Below are 15,960 nucleotides of genomic sequence, written 5' to 3'. Positions count from 1 at the left end.
GGATGACGTGGGTGAGGTCTGTATCACTTTTGTGGCAGGGGTTGGTCATCTAGGTCAACATGAACTCTATTCTTAATGTTCCCTAGTAGCCTCCTCTTCCACCCGAGGGCAAAAGGGGAAGAGGAAGGAACTTGATTCCAAAGGCTTGGGAATTAATTGGTATAACTGTGGGGTTAGCTGCTGCTTTTTTTCCAGCTGTTCTTAAAAAAAAAAAATTGCAGAGCCAAGCACTTTGATAAACCAATGAAAATGACAAATGACTGGGCCACAGGAAAAGTAAAGAGATAAATGTTTGACTTTCATATTCCAGGTAGGGAAGATATCAGGAACAACCATTTTAAACCCTTCTCCAGTTACTTCTCCCTTCCTCTTCCCCCCAGATACTTTTCTTTCTGGAATCAATAGAGTTTTTAATAGAAACTTTATGTAGCTTTTTAGGTACCAGTCTGCAGTGGAACATTTGTCTTTCTCTCAAAGAAACACCTTGAATAATGAGCCATCCCTTCAGTGATCAGTATCACTTTTTAGGGCAGAACCTTTTGGATACTACTGATTCCTGCTTTAAAAAAAAAAACAAACATCAAGAATGTTCACCTTCCTTCTTTTCATTAGGTTCCTAAAGTCTTGAGAGGAAATCTTTGTAATGTGTTAGGACTAGGGAATCTATAGGGAGAGAGAAGATTGCAGGTTCACAGCTTTCTGTCTTGTCTATTTCTTGCTTAACACAAGAAGGCAAGTGAGATCCCTGAAGATTTAACTTGTTGATTTTTTTTTTTGTTTTTGGTGTCACTATTCCTATCTTTACCACTATTTTAATAATTTATTTGATGGGTGGGTTCCCTAGTGTCCTATAGTGAAAGGCAAAGCCTGAAAATGAATTTTGAATGGATAAGGAGTTAGGACCCTTTCCAGAGGATACCTTTTGGAGGTGATTCGGAGCTTGGACTTTAGCTTTCAGAAATTGTGGGTTAAATGGGTCTTTCCAGAAACTTGTAATCTTCTAGTATCTTCAGTTTATATCTGACTTAATTCTCTTACTTAATACAGTCTAGCTATTACTTTAGTATTGCCATTAGAAGCAGTGCCATTTTCTTAATGTTACGAGTAGGAACAGGGAGGTTTGGCATTCTACAAGTTTTTTTTTGCCTTGTCAGATATTACCATGAACTCAAAAAGGTTCAAGACTCATTATTATGGTACAGAATACATCTCTACCTCCTTCTAATATGAATTGTTTTCACTTTTTGATGAAAGGAACTTTCAGCCTCTGGTGTCACCCAAAGTTTGAGGACCGTTGCCAGTCAGTGGTGGAATTTATCAAGAGGGCCATAATGCACTCCAAGAATGGGAAGTTTCTCTATTTCTTAAGGTCAAGGGTTCCAGGTAAGATTTTTTTTTTAGAGTCTTCTAACTGACTTGGATGTGATATTGTCCTATTTTAGGCTGTTTTTGTGTTTTTAAATTTTTACACGTATATTTTTAACATTGATTTTTTAAAATTTTGAGTTCCAAATTCTCTTCCTCCCTTCCTCCCACTCCTCCCCTACCTATTAAGAAGGCAAGCAATATGATATCAATTATACATGTGAAGTCATGAAAAATGTATTTTCATATTAGCTATGTTGTACCCCAAAATAAATAAAAAGCAAGAAACACAAAGTGAAAAAAGTATGTGTCAGTCTACACTCAAATTCATTACTTCTCTCTCTGGAGGGTAGATAGCATTTTTCATCCTGGGTCCTTTGGAATTGTTGTGGATCATTGTATTGATCAGAGTAGCTAAATCTTCCACAGTTGATCATCAGTACAATATTGCTGTTACTGTGTTCAGTGTTCTTCTGGTTCTGCTCATTTCACTTTGCATCAATTTAGATAACTCTTTCCAGGTTTTTCTGAAACCCTCCTCCTTGTCCTTTATTATACCACAATCTTATTCCATCACAATCATATACTGCAACTTGTTCAGCCATTTCCCAATTGATGGACATCCCCTCAATTTTCAGTTTTTTCAGGCTATTGTTTTGGGGTGTGTTTTTTTTTTCTTTTTGGTGAGGCAATCAGGGTTAAGTGACTTGCCCAGGGTCATATAGCTAGTAAGTGTCAAGTGTCTGAGGCAGGATTTGAACTCAGGTCCTCCTGACTCCACTGACGAATGGAGCTCTATCCACTGCACCACCTAGCTGCCCCCAGGCTGTTTTTGACTGAGATTGTTGTAGCAGCCATTCTTGCTGACATGTCAGGTGGCAGATCCTTTCCCCTTGTATATTAATGTCTTAGCAAGTTGAGGATGAGTCTCTCTGGTCATCTGACTATAAGAATGAGAAAACTGATCCTAGTTGTCTAGGCATTTGGTGAGCAGTTGACACTTGGTGATAGTCATTTGTTCCCTGCCTTAATCATCTGGGCACTTGTATGAGAGTTTAGTCTCACCTCTGTAGAATTCATCTGTGCCAAAGTAGAAAAGCAAGCAAGTACTTGCTTAGCAAAGCAATTGTGAATGTCAGGGAAGCCAGTTTTAATTAGAGCCTGTTAAAAATTTAAAACAAAACAAACCACTATAATTTCTGCCCAGTCCCCTTCTAAGCCCACCACCAAACAATAGATATTATTTGTAACTTGCCACCCCTACGAGCAGTGACAGTATGAAGATTATCCTTCATTTGAGTGATCTCAACAGTTCCCATCCTTTGCTCCTTGTCATTTACTTTTCCTGCCCCCTAAATTGGGAGCTGATAGCATAATCCTATCTAAGAAGGAAAAGAAGTTATTTGGGGTGGGGTGGGGATGCAGCTTTAACACATTAGCTAGAATAATGGGAAAAATCTGCAGAATTCAAGACATTTTAAAATGAAGGTTTTGTGATTCCTTTTGGGACCAATTGCAGCATGTGAAGTAAGACTGGCATGGAGAGAATATCAAAAGTGAAGAGTACTGGAAAACCTCAGGTAGAATGTTAGTTCTAGGATTGAGCTAGTTTATTGGAATATTTGAAATCCTGATAATTTAAATAAGATGTGATAGATTGTAAATTAACTGTATTCTCACTTCCTTTTGTGTTGTTAACACAGTTGGGTCTCTCATGTTTGGTAAGAGGAAAAGCTTGGAGTAGTTAGAACTCTGACCTCCATATTGGAATTGCCTCTCTTAGCATTACTTCTCTACTCAGAAAGAAGTGATCTACTTTGAAAGGGTTTTCAGATTCTCAAAACCAGGGGTGGAGAACCAGCAGTCTTGAGGCCACATGCGGCCTGGAGGCTGAAGGGGTCTCCCCCCACCCCCGCCCTGCTCAAAACTATACTGAGGTTTTGAGGAAGTTGAATCCAGTCCAAAAAGGAGATATTTGCGAGGACAACCCAAAGATGGTTGTGTTGTATTAGGTAGGCACAAGAAAGGATAGTTTTCTAGGAATGATTGAGCGTGTTTGCTGCATGTAGAAGATTTTACAATTACCATTAAAGGCAGATTGGGGAAGGTTATGAAGGTTTCTTATAGAAACCACCTCCTGTAGAGTTAAATTTCCCTGGGAGGGCATAGCTATTGCTTCCTGCTCATTTTTGCTTGTTCTGTAGTGTGGGCAGTATGTGAGTTCAGCTTAGCACAAATTCATTATCATTACTGGAAACACTACTTAAAGCGCATGTCTTACCAACTCTTGTTGAGAGAATTATTGTTATGTAAAGTATGGCACATTTGTTTTAGTTATACAGTAGACAGTTAGGGATAAATGGTTTTATTGGTGAGTGTGAGAGAGGACCAATGAGCAGTTGACTTCTAGCTGAAAACCTGGCTGATCTTTATAGGATATAGGCCTATGTTTTAAGAATCACATACCAAGTGGCTGGAGCTCTGAAATAAGGCCACGTACAGTTCACTGTGCAAAGTAATAGCCTGATTGTGAGAAATGTATGAAAGTATGTACATCAGGACTAAGGTCTCTGGACTATAGGGAATGGTTAGTCATTGCAAGAAGACTGACGTTCATTTGCCCAGTTGTCTTTTCTCTAATGTTGCTTTCTTGTGGACATAGGGAAAAGGGGAGAGGAGAATGGTGCAGAAGGAAAAGAATTAGGAAAGAGCAAGTGCTGATCACACCCTGTCAGCTACTGATACCCTATCTTGGATTTCTGTAGGTTTTTAATCCTTTCACTTTGACACTGTCCTATGGCAGCAACAATCCAGACAGGTGGATTTATTTTGGGCAGAACTGTCTATTTCATGAAACTAAGAGGAAAGATCAGCACTGGAGTTATCTTGGTTTAAATTGCTGTTTAGGAACCCAAGGACAGAAAGTAACAAAATAAGCAAGTTATAAGCTCATTAAAATTCAAGTAGGCACAAAAAATCAGGTAATTGCACGCTCTTTTTTTTTTTTTTTTTCTGTAGGATATTGATTTGAACCTGGAAAGGACCTTAAAAGTCATTTAATCTAACTTCTTACTTAACAGATGAGCAAATTCTTAGACCCAAATATTGTAACTTGCCCGAGACTATACTGGCAATAAGTAGTTGAGTCTAGATTTTAAACCAGATCTTTGAACTCCAAGTCTAGCACTTTGCACCCTGTGCCAGGCTACCTTCCAGTATTGAGTATGTCCTGTTAAAAGAGATTATGTATCACTTAGGGAATAGATATATAAATGAGTTAACTTATCAAAGATATTGTGGAATTTAGAAGCATTTTCTGTCCAGGTAGGCGCCACCACCTCCCCCCCCCTCCCAGTTTTGCTGTTAGTGACATTTAATTAGTTTAACTTTAAATATTTAAAAATTTTAATTCAAATAAAATTTTAAATATTTACAATTTAAATATTTAATTAAATTTTAAAATATCAATTTAATTAAACTTTAAACATATTTTTATACAAATAGGATCTTTTACTGTTTCTTTAAGTAGGAAGAATAATAGCCCCTACCTCCCAGGGTTTTAAGAATGAAATGAAATAATATTTATAAAATGCTAAGCACAGTGCCTGGCACATAGTAGGTTCTATGTAAATGCTAGCCATTCTTATTATTGTTGTTATTGTTATTAACAACCTAGCAGTGATAGAGCTAGGTCTGTGGCACTTTTAGTAGCTTCTTGTATATAATTCCAAATTGCTTTCCAGAATGGTTTTGTACATTCACAGGTCCAACATCAGTGCATCAATATGTCTGTTTTCCTGCAGCCCCTCCAACATTGATCATTTTGCTTTTTTTGTCATCTTTGCCAGTCTGATGAGGTGGAGGTGGAATTTCAGAATTGCTTTGATTTTCACTTCTAATTTATAGTGATTTTTGCAGCATTTTTTCACATAGCTATAGATAGCCTGGATTTCTTCCTTTGAGAACTGCCTGTTCACATCCTTATCCCATTTCTCTTTTTTTTTTTTCTTTTTTCTTTTTGGCTAGGCAGTGGGGTTAAGTGACTTGCCCAGGGTCACGCAGCTAGTAAGTGTTTTGTGTGTGAGGCCGGATTTGAACTTAGGTCCTCTTGAATTCAGGACTGGTGCTCTATCCATCGCGTATCCCATTTCTCAATTGGTAAATTGCTCTTATAAATTTGTGTCAGTTCCTTATATGTCAGAGAAATGAGACCTTTATCAGAAAAACTTGCTGCAAAGATTTTTTCCCAGTTGTTTTCCTTTAATCTTAACTTTATTAGATGTGTTTATGCAAAACCTTTTCAGTTTCATGTAATCACAACTGTCCATTTTATTTGTCCTTTGTTTGGTCATGAACTTTTCTTCTATCCATAGATCTGATAGGTAATTTTTTCCTTGTTTTTTTAATTTATTTATAATGCGACTTTTCATTTATCCATTTGGTACTTTTCTTGGAATAAGGTATGAGGTGTTGGTCTAAATCTATTTTCTTCTATACTGCTATCCAGCTTTCCCAGCAGTTTTTATCATATAGTGAATCTTTATCCTACTAGCTGGAGTCTTTGTGTTTATAGAATACCAAGGTACTAGATACATTTTGTCTGTATGTTGTATAGCTAATCTGTTCTATTTTTTGATCTTTCTTTTTTTTTTAATCAGAACCAAATTGTTTTGAGAATTATTACTTTTGTAGCATAGTGTGAGTATGGAACCGCACACGTCTTCTTTGTTCTCACTTTTTTTTATTTCCATGAGATTCTTGACCTTTTTGGCTTCTAGATGAATTTCATTATTATTTTTTCTAGTTTTATAAAGTAATCCTTTGATAATTTGGTATGGCATTGAATATATTCTTTTAATTAATATTGTCATTTTTATTGTATTGACTCATCCTACCCTTGAGCAATTAATATTTTTCCAATTATTTAGGTCTTTATTTCTGTAAACAGTGCTTTGTTGTTGTATTCATGTTGTTCTTAAGTATCTTGTTAAGTAGACTCCCAGAAGTATTTTAATATGTTCTGTATTAATGTTAAATGGAATTTCTCTTTCTTTATATTCCTGCTAGGTTTTATTGACATTATATAGAAATGCTGATGATTTGTATGAATTTATCTTATATTCTGCAAGTTTGCTGAAGTTACTGTTCCAATAATTTTTTAGTTGACTCTTTGAAGTTGTTTAAGTACAATGTCCTACCATCTGCCAAGTGATAATTGCGTTTCTTCTTTATTTATGCTTATTCCCTCAATTTCTTTTTCTTGTCTCATTATTATAGCCAGCATTAAGAATACGATGTTAAATAGAAGTTGTGACAATGAATATCTTTGTTTCATCCCTGTTTTTATTGGAAAGAATTCTTGTTTATCTCAGTTGAGTATTATGGTTGCTCTTGGATTTAGATATATAGTATTTATCATTTTAAAGAAAGGTCCAAAAAAAAAAAAAAAAAGGTCCATTTAGTTCTGTGTTTTCTAGTGTTTTTAATAGAAATGGGTATTAGATTTTGTCAAGATTTTTGTGCATCTGTTAATATAATTGTTATTTTTGTCAATTTAGTTATTAAATATGGTTGTTGATAACTTTTTCTAATAGGAAATCAGTTCTACATTCCTGTTATAAATCCAACCTGGTCATGGTGTATAATCTTTATAATATGCTGTTTTAGTGTCTGCTCATATTTTATTTAAATTTTTTTGCATTTATGTTTTTTAGGGATATTGGTCTTTAGTTTTTCTGCTTTGACTGTTCCAGATTTATGAATCAAAATTGCATATATGTCAGAAAAGGAATTTGGTAGGATCCCCTCTTTTGCTATTTTTTGCCAACAGTTTGTGTAATATTCAGATTGTTTTTTTTTAATATCTCATAGAATTCAATGAATCCATCTGGTCCTGTATTTTTTTTTCCTTTATAAGTTCATTTATAGCTTATTCAAATTATCCCTTTGAAACTAGGTTATTTGAATTCCCTATTTCTTGTTAGGTTAATCTGGATATTTTATATCTTTATATATATTTTTGTTGGTTTTATTGGAATATAGAGTAAGGGAAAATTGTTTCTAATTCACTTTATTTTTAATTCATTGTGAAATCTCCTTTTTCATTTTTATTATAGGTAATTTAGTTTTCCTTTTTTTTTTTGATCATATTAGCCAGTAGTTTTACAGTCTTCCCTATCCCTACCAAAAAGTTCCTTATTTTATCAATTCAGTGGGTTTTTTGTTTTGTTTTGTTTTCAAATCTTGTCATTCTCTTTGATTTTTTTTTTTAAGGATTGAAATATTTATTTATTTATTTAATTGACATTTAATTAGTTTTAGAATTTTGTTGGTTTTCTAATATTTTTAGTTTAATTTCCAATTTATTGATCTCTTTCTCTTTTTTATTAATAAAAGTGTCTACAGATATAAATTTTTCCCTAAGGACTACTTTCGCTGCTTTTCCCCAAAATTGGCATTAAATCATTATTGTTATTGTCTTTAACAAAATTATTTGTTTCTGTGATTTGTTCTTTGATCTCACAATTTTTTAGGATTAAGTTACAACCTTGCGATTTGATTTTTGTTTTGGTTTTTTTTGCCAGGCAATTGGGGTTAAGTGACTTGCCCAGGGTCACACAGCTAGTGAGTATCACGTGTCAGAGATCAGATTTGAACTCAGGTCCTTCTGACTCCAAGGCTGAACTCTATCATCCACCAAGCTGCCCCTCGATTTGATTTTAAACACAGAAAATACTAAAATTTAAGACCAAGGTGAATCCATTAGTACAGTGCATTTTTTTTTAATCTATAAGGCAAAGAAAATACAGATGGCAGGATGAAAAATTTTATTTCAGAGTAAAATTAGAATATCTCCTTGCAATTAATTATATTTAAAGTACATTTGCATAGATAGGAGAAAGAAAATAGTATCAAATCTATTTCGTTGTAATCACTTATTTAGGAATCACATTTTGAATACTTTTTTGTAGCTCATTTACTGCAATTTTGGGTTGGTTTCTTTGTGGGGTTTTTTTTTTCCCCCAAATGAAACATGTTAGCTCCTGTTCTGGTACTTCGTAGTGTCACATGCAATGTGTTTTGGCAGTAAGAGCCTCCATGTCTTCAACTCATTGTCGCTGTAACTTCTGATTTGCTATTTGAACAATTTTCCACAAGGTGACCAGTGGATTCTTTCAGTTTCTACTTCGCCTCGGGTTCTAACATATCTGAGTAGTCTTCTTTTATGATTTCTTGAAATATGATGTCTAGGCTCTTTTTTTGTTCACAGATTTCAAGTATTCCAGCAACCTTACATTATTTCTCTTCAATCTGTTTTCCAGATCTATTGTTTTTGCTATGAGATTCTTTATATTTTCTTCTTCAGTATTTTTACTTTGTTTTATTATTTCTTGATAACTCAGAGTCAGTTGCTTTTATTTGGTCAATTCGGATTTTCAAGAATTTATTTTCTTTCTTTCTTTCTTTCTGTTTTTTCTTTTTTATTTTTTTTTAGACAATTGGAGTCAAGTGACTTGCCCAGGGTCACACAGTTAGTAAGTGTCAAGTGTTTGGTCTGAGACCAGATTTGAACTCAGGTCCTACTGATTTCAGGGCTGGTGCTCTATCTACTGTGCCACCTAGCTGCCCCAAGAATTTATTTTCTTTGGTAAGGTTTTGTACAGTCTTTTTCAGCCAATTCTCTTTTTAGATCTTTCTTCTGGCAATAAATTCTTTTCCTGTTTTTCCTCTATCACTCTAATTTAACTTTTAAAATAATTTTTAGCTCTTTTTTTTTTAAATGCTAGCTCTTCTAGAAAATCTTGTTGGACTTGTGTCCATGCTGCATTTTTCTTTGAGGCTTTGCTTGTAAATGTTTTTGGGTCATTCTCTTCTGGATTTATGTCTTGAACATTGCCATAATAACAATTCATAGTGGTATTCTTTTGTGTTTGCTCATTCTTCCAGCCTACTTCTTGACTTTGGATTTCATGTTAATGTTGGGCTTTGCACTCTTAGTGGGGGTGTGACATATGGCCTGGCCTGAGCATCTGTCCTCTTATATCCTGCTGCTTTCACACCTCAGGCTGACACCATTGAACTTTTTCTAATTCACCTAATGTCATAGACTAGTTAGCATTGTCTGTTACTTGTTGACCCTCAGCATTTGTACGTTTCTGAATGTTTTTAAGCATTGGCTTACTAAGTAAAATTTGAAAAGAAAACATGAGACTTTACAATATGACATGGGTTGTTGAGTAGGACCAAATCAATGTATGATATTTAGCTGTTGCAAGTGTCCGCTCATGGCTTGAGAAGCAACAGCTCATTGTCAAAAAGAACCATTTTTATCTTTCAGGCATTGTGGCCCTTCATCTCTTTTGTCCTGAATTTGGGTCCACATTGCTTATTTTTCTCTCTCTCTCTCTTTTTTAATTAATTTATTATCGTTTTTAACATTCTCTTCCATAAGATTGATTTTTAAATTTTCTCCCCCTCCCTCCCCAAGATGGCATGCAATCTGATATAGGCTATACATATGCATTCCTATTAAATGTATTTTCACATTAGTCATGTTGTAAAGAAGAATTAGAACCAATAGGAGGAACCACAAGAAAGAAGAAACAAAACAAAACAGAATTAAAAAAAGAGCAAATAGTAAACTTCGATCTGCATTCAGATTCCGTAGTTCTTTCCATTTTCCATTATGAGACTTTTGGAGATATCTTAGATCCTTGCATTGCAGAGAAGAGCTAAGTCTATCAAAGTTAGTCATCACACAATGTGGCTGTTACTATATACAACTTTCTCCTGGTTCTGCTCACTTCACTTAGCATCAGTCCATACAAGTCTTTCCAGGTTTTTCTGAAGTCTGCCTGCTCATTATTTCTTGTTTGTTTGTTTGTTTTTTGGTTATGCAGTGGGGTTAAGTGACTTGCCCAGGGTCACACAACTAGTAATTGTTATGTGTCTGAGGCCAGATTTGAACTCAGGTCCTCCTGAATCCAGGGCCGGTGCTCTATCCACTGCATCACCTAGCTGTGCCACCTAGCTGCCCCCCTGCTCATCATTTCTTATAGCACAATACTATTCCATTACATTCACAGACCCCAACTTGTTCAGCCATTTCCCAATTGACAATTCCCTCAATTTACAATTCTTTGCCACCACAGAAAGAACTGTTATAAATATTTTTGTACATGTGGATCCTTTTCACATTTTTATGATCTCTTTGGGATACAGCCCTAGAGGTGCTATTGCTGGGTCAAAGGATATGCATATTTTTATAGCCCTTTGGGCATAGTTCCAAATTGCTCTCCAAAATGGTTGGATCAGTTCACAGCTCCACCAACAATGCATTAATATTCCAACTTTCCCACATCTTCTCCAACCTTTATAATTTTCCTGTTTTGTCATGTTAGCCAATCTCATAGGTGTGATGTGGTACCTCAGAGTTGTTTTGATTTGCATTTTTCTTATCAATAGTGAGTTAGAGCATTTTTTCATACGACTATGGATAATTTTAATTTCTTCCTCTGAAAACTGCCTGTTCATATCCTTTGACCATTTATCAATTGGGGAATGGCTTGTGTTCTTATACATTTGATTTCTCTATATATTTTAGAAATGAGGCCTTTATCACAGACACTGGTTGTAAAAATTCTTTCCCAGTTTTCTGCTTTCCTTCTAATCTTGGTTGCATTGGCTTTGTGCAAAAACTTTTCAATTTAGTGTAATCAAACATTTTGCATTTTGTAATGTTCTCTGTCTCCTGTTTGGTCATGAATTATTCTCTTCTCTATAAATCTGATAGGTAAACTATTCCTTGCTCTCCTAGTTTGCTTACAGTATCAGCCTTTATGTCTAAATTATGAACCCATTTTGACTTTATTTTGGTATATGGTGTGAGATTTTGATCTATGCCTAGTTTCTGCCATACTCTTTTCCAGTTTTCCCAGCAGTTTTTGTCAAAGAGTGATTTATCCCAAAAGCTGAGGTCTTTGGGTTTATCAAACAGTAGATTACTATAGTCATTGACTACTGTGTCTTGTGTACCTAACCTATTCCACTGATCCACCACTCTATTTCTTAGCCAGTACCAAGTAGTTTTGATTATTGCTGCTTTATAATACAATTGAAGATCTGGTGTGGCTGGGCCTCCTTCCCTAGCATTTCTTTTTGTTAGTTTCCTTGATATTCTGGACGTTTTGTTTTTCCCAGATGAATCTTGTTATTATTTTTTCTAGCTCTATAAAATAATTTTTTGGTTCTTTAATTGGTATGGCACTGAATAAGTAAATTAATTTAGGTAGGATGCCCATGAACAACTGATGTATTTACAGTTATTTAGATCTGATTTTATTTGTGTGAAAAATGTTTTGTTTTTTGTTTTATTTTTAAAATTAATTTATTTTGATTTATCAACCATTACTTCCATAAACTTTTGAGTTTTAAGTTTTTCTCTCCTTCCCTCCCCACCTCCCTCCCCAAGGCGGCATGCAATCTGATATAGGCTATACATATACATTCCTATTAAACGTATGTGAAAAGTGTTTTGTAATTGTGTTCATATAGTTCCTAGGTTTGTTTTGGCAGGTAGACTCCTAAATATTTTATAATGTCTGCGGTAACTTTAAATGGAATTTCTCTTTCTATCTCTTTCTGTTGGGCTTTGTTAGTAATATATAGAAATGCCAATGATTTTTGTGGGTTTGTTTTATATTCTGCAACTTTGCTAAAGTTGTTTATTATTTCAAGTAGTTATTTATTTGATTGTCTAGGATTCTCTAAGTATATCATCATATCATCTGCAAAGTGTGATAGCTTTGTTTCTTCTTTGCCTATTCTAATACCTTCAATTTTTTTTTCTTTTCTTATTGCTAAAGCTAATGTTTCTTGTATCATATTGAATAACAGTGGTGATAATGAACATCCTTATTTCACCCCTGATCTTATTGGAAATGCTTCTAGCTTATCCCCTTTACATATAATGCTTACTGAAAGTTTTAAGTAGATGCTACTTATTTTAAGGGAGATTCCATTTATTCCTATGCTTTCTAGTGTTTTTAATAAGGATGGGTGTTGTATTTTGTCAGAAGCTTTTTCTGCATCTATTTAGAGAATCATCCACATTGCTTATTAACATTTATATTGTCAAATATAGCAGGAACTTCATTGATAGGAATAATTATTGCTGGAATCAAATGAGGAATTCTCTTTGTCTCACTTTTTCAATTGTAGTGTTTATGTCATTGAATTCACTGTCTGAAAGCTCAACATTGGATAAGTATGATGAGATATTTCTTAATAGTTGTTTTTTAAGATAAGTTTTTATTGGTATCTTCTTTTTCTTAGATCGTTATAATTATCTCAACTATTACTTCCCTTCCCAGAAAATCATCCTATATAAAAAATATTTTTTCATGAGGAAAAAAAGTCTAATCAATATGTTAAAAAAGTCTGAAAACATATGTAACACCTGAGGACCTTCCACCCTTCACTTGAGTCCTGCTGGGATCTTTATATTTCTTAATAGTTCTAAAATCTTTTCATCAGAGAGTCTCTTGGACATTTTATCATTAATGATATAAGCAAAACTGTATTACTATGACATCCAGACTATACATTTTGAAAATCTAAAAATGTCCCCCCACCTAATTTGCAAGTTAGTAAAATAGGAAAAACTACACACAAAGATAAACTTTTATTATACTCTATCAATTGTTGACAAATTTTTATTAACATTTGACATATTCTACTGATGTTCCAAGGGGAAAAGACTAATATGAGCAAAGAAATGACCCAATAGGAATGATTGTAGGATCATGTCTTCATATTTACAATAAAACGTTAGCCATATGCATCATCCAGCCAACACATCCAGTCCTTGTGGGTAAAACCATGTTTTATTTTTATTTTTTTATATAATATGAAAAAGTCTTTGGAATGCTAAGGAATATTGATAACAAAGGTTATAGTTGAGATATGAAGTAGAAATGTCTTTTTGAGTTTCAAGTGTGCAGAAAAAAAAACATTATTATGTCAGTTGATGAGCCCAGTCCTCCTATTAATCCGCATTTATTTTTTTTTCCTCTCCCCACTGGAAAAAAAAAAAACAGAAAAACAAAACACTTGTAACAAATAGGCATGGTCAAGCAAAATAGATTTACAAGTTGGCTATATCAAAAAATTTTATATGTCTGTACCTCGAGTCCATTACTATTAGGATGTGGGTAGCATGTGTCATCTTGGGTCCTCTGTAACCATGGTTGATCATTGCATTGATAATAGTTTTTCTGACTGTTTGGTCTCTATAATGTTGTTATATAAATTTTACTCCTGGTTCTGCTCACTTCACTCTTCATATAAGTCTTCCCAGGTTTCTCTGAAATCATCCCTTTTGTCATTTCTTACTGTACAATCTTATTCTGTTGTATTCATGTACCAAATTTTGTTTGACTATTCCCCAATTGATGGGTACATCCTTGGTTTCCAGTTCTTTGGCAAAGAGCTGCTTCTTTTTCTCTTTTTTCTTTTTTCTTATTGCTTTGGCTTAATAGTGATATTGCTGGTCAAAAGATATGCACAGTTTAGTGATTTTGGAGGGGCTTAGTTCTAAATTGTTTTCTAGAATTCCTGGCCCAATTCACCTCTTCAAACAACTTTGTTTTAGTGTTCCTGTTTCCTGCAACCTCTTGTCATTTGTCATTTTTCTTTTTTTTTTTCCAGTTGGACAATTTGATGTATGTAAGGTGGAGTTTCAGTTTTTTAAATTTGCATTTTTCTAATTGTGATCTAGATCACATAATGGTTATTTGATAGCTTGGGTTTCCTTTTTTGAAAACTTATGCAAAAACTTCAATTTTATGTGATCAAAATTGTCTGTTTTGTCTCCTGGAATCCTATCCTGTGTTTAGTCAAAAACTCTTCCATATGCATAACTAGCTCCTTCCCATCTTCAGATTTTGTTCTAAGTTATTTATTCTCCTTTCAGTTTTTTCTTCAGTTATTTTTTTGAATGCTCGTCTTATTCTTAAAAGCTCCACATACTAAGTGGGGGATTAAATGTTATGTGGTTTTCTCCAGTTAAGTAAAGCTTGAACATATTGAGAAAAGAATCTGAAAGGGCCATATACTTTTTAATTTTAGTCATAGCCACAGCCCCTTTCCCAGCCAGTATTTGAACGTTTTTCTCAGCTATAGAGACAGAAAGGACAATTGAGGTCATCAACGTTAAGCCTCTTAATTCACAGATGAAAAAACTAAAGCACAGAGAGATTAAATCATTTTCTTGCTCAGGTCACCCAACTACTAAATGTCTTGTTTTTATTTCTTGTTTTTGTTCCTAAAGGACTCCCACCAACTCCAGTTCAGCTTCTCTATCCTGTGTCCAGATTCAGCAATGTCAAATCTCTCCAGCATCTTTGCCGCTTTCGGATCCGACAGCTTGTCCGGATAGATCACATCCCAGATCTTCCTTTGCCGAAGTATGTTGGCATTTGGATTTAAAGGATTTGGGGGCCGAAGGGGAATATGGGAAAAGATAAATATATTTCCTGATAAAGCCTATTGGCTCAAATTCCAGAAATGGAGCTTGGCATAAAATGTTCTCAGTTGTCACCCTCTCCAGGTCTGTTTCTTCCTAATTCTAACTGTAGGGCTGTGGCACGTATCCAGATGAGAGGGATGCATGTGTGTACCTAGCAATCTCCACAGAAAGGTGGGGATGAATATGGTAGAAGTAACATGGGGACTCCTGAAGGATAAAGTCAGAGAAAGAGACATAGATGAAAATATGGGAAGAGATCTGTATGAGGGGCAATTGAGAATAGTCTCCCCTGTCCATACAGAGACAGAGGAGAGGAAAGGGGGGGAAAATAGAGCCTTATTTTTATTAAAACATTTTTTGTTCAATATCTTTTATTATAATTGCCCGTGCCAATTCTATGTCCTAGGCCTCTGATCTCTTACATCAGAAAATTCTACTACTATGATCCTCAAGAAGAAGTATACCTGTCCTTGAAGGAGGCGCAGCTCATTTCAAGACAGAAGCCAGAGGTGGAGCCCTCCACGTAGCGAGGGGCCCTATGACAGTTATGTGTTGCTGTCAGGTAAGGTGTCTGCTGCCTGCCCACTCAGCATGGTTCTCTTTGATGATTTAAGTGGCATGAATTGAGCACCTTCTCTCTGTACTGAGCCTTCTTTCCCTCAAGGAGTTGATAGTCCAGAATAGAGAGGGTCATAGGTTTCAAGCTAGAGCAGACTTTAGAGGCCGCCAACTCTAATTTTATATATGAGGAAACAAGCTCAAAGAAATCACACAAGGATTTGAACCCAGGACTGTGACTCCAAATCCAGTGTTCTTTCTGCTTCTGTCTTTTTTTTTTCTTCTTTTAGGCAATTGGAGTTAAGTGACTTGCCCAGGGTCACACAGCTAGTAAGTGTTAAGTGTTTGGTCTGAGGCCAGATTTGAACTGAGGTCCTCCTGACTTCAGGGCCAGTGCTGTATCCACTGCGCCACCTAGCTGCTCCTCCACTTCTGTCTTGATGCCTTAAGACATATGACATGAATATGAAACACTTAAAGGAATATTTATAGAGAAAGGTAAAGATATC

The 15,960-nt window shown here is 35.0% G+C and overlaps 1 protein-coding gene across 1 annotated transcript in view; it reads left to right on the top strand.

Annotated features, from left to right (window-relative positions):
• The window catches only part of SOCS7 (suppressor of cytokine signaling 7), a 36,628-nt gene that overhangs the window by 18,010 nt on the left and 2,658 nt on the right, over positions 1–15,960 (top strand). The window contains exons 7-9 of the mRNA XM_027873091.1: positions 1,255–1,383; positions 14,696–14,831; positions 15,300–15,455. Coding sequence (XP_027728892.1) covers positions 1,255–1,383; positions 14,696–14,831; positions 15,300–15,420 — 386 coding nt within the window. The 3' untranslated portion in view covers positions 15,421–15,455. The remainder of the gene's footprint in view (positions 1–1,254; positions 1,384–14,695; positions 14,832–15,299; positions 15,456–15,960) is intronic.

This window comes from Vombatus ursinus, unplaced genomic scaffold (genome assembly GCF_900497805.2).
Source record: "Vombatus ursinus unplaced genomic scaffold, bare-nosed wombat genome assembly UNPS02014801.1, whole genome shotgun sequence".
NCBI classification, from domain to species: Eukaryota; Metazoa; Chordata; class Mammalia; order Diprotodontia; family Vombatidae; genus Vombatus; species Vombatus ursinus.
Note: the sequence above shows the minus strand (reverse complement) of the source record. Positions and strands in the feature narration are given on the sequence as shown.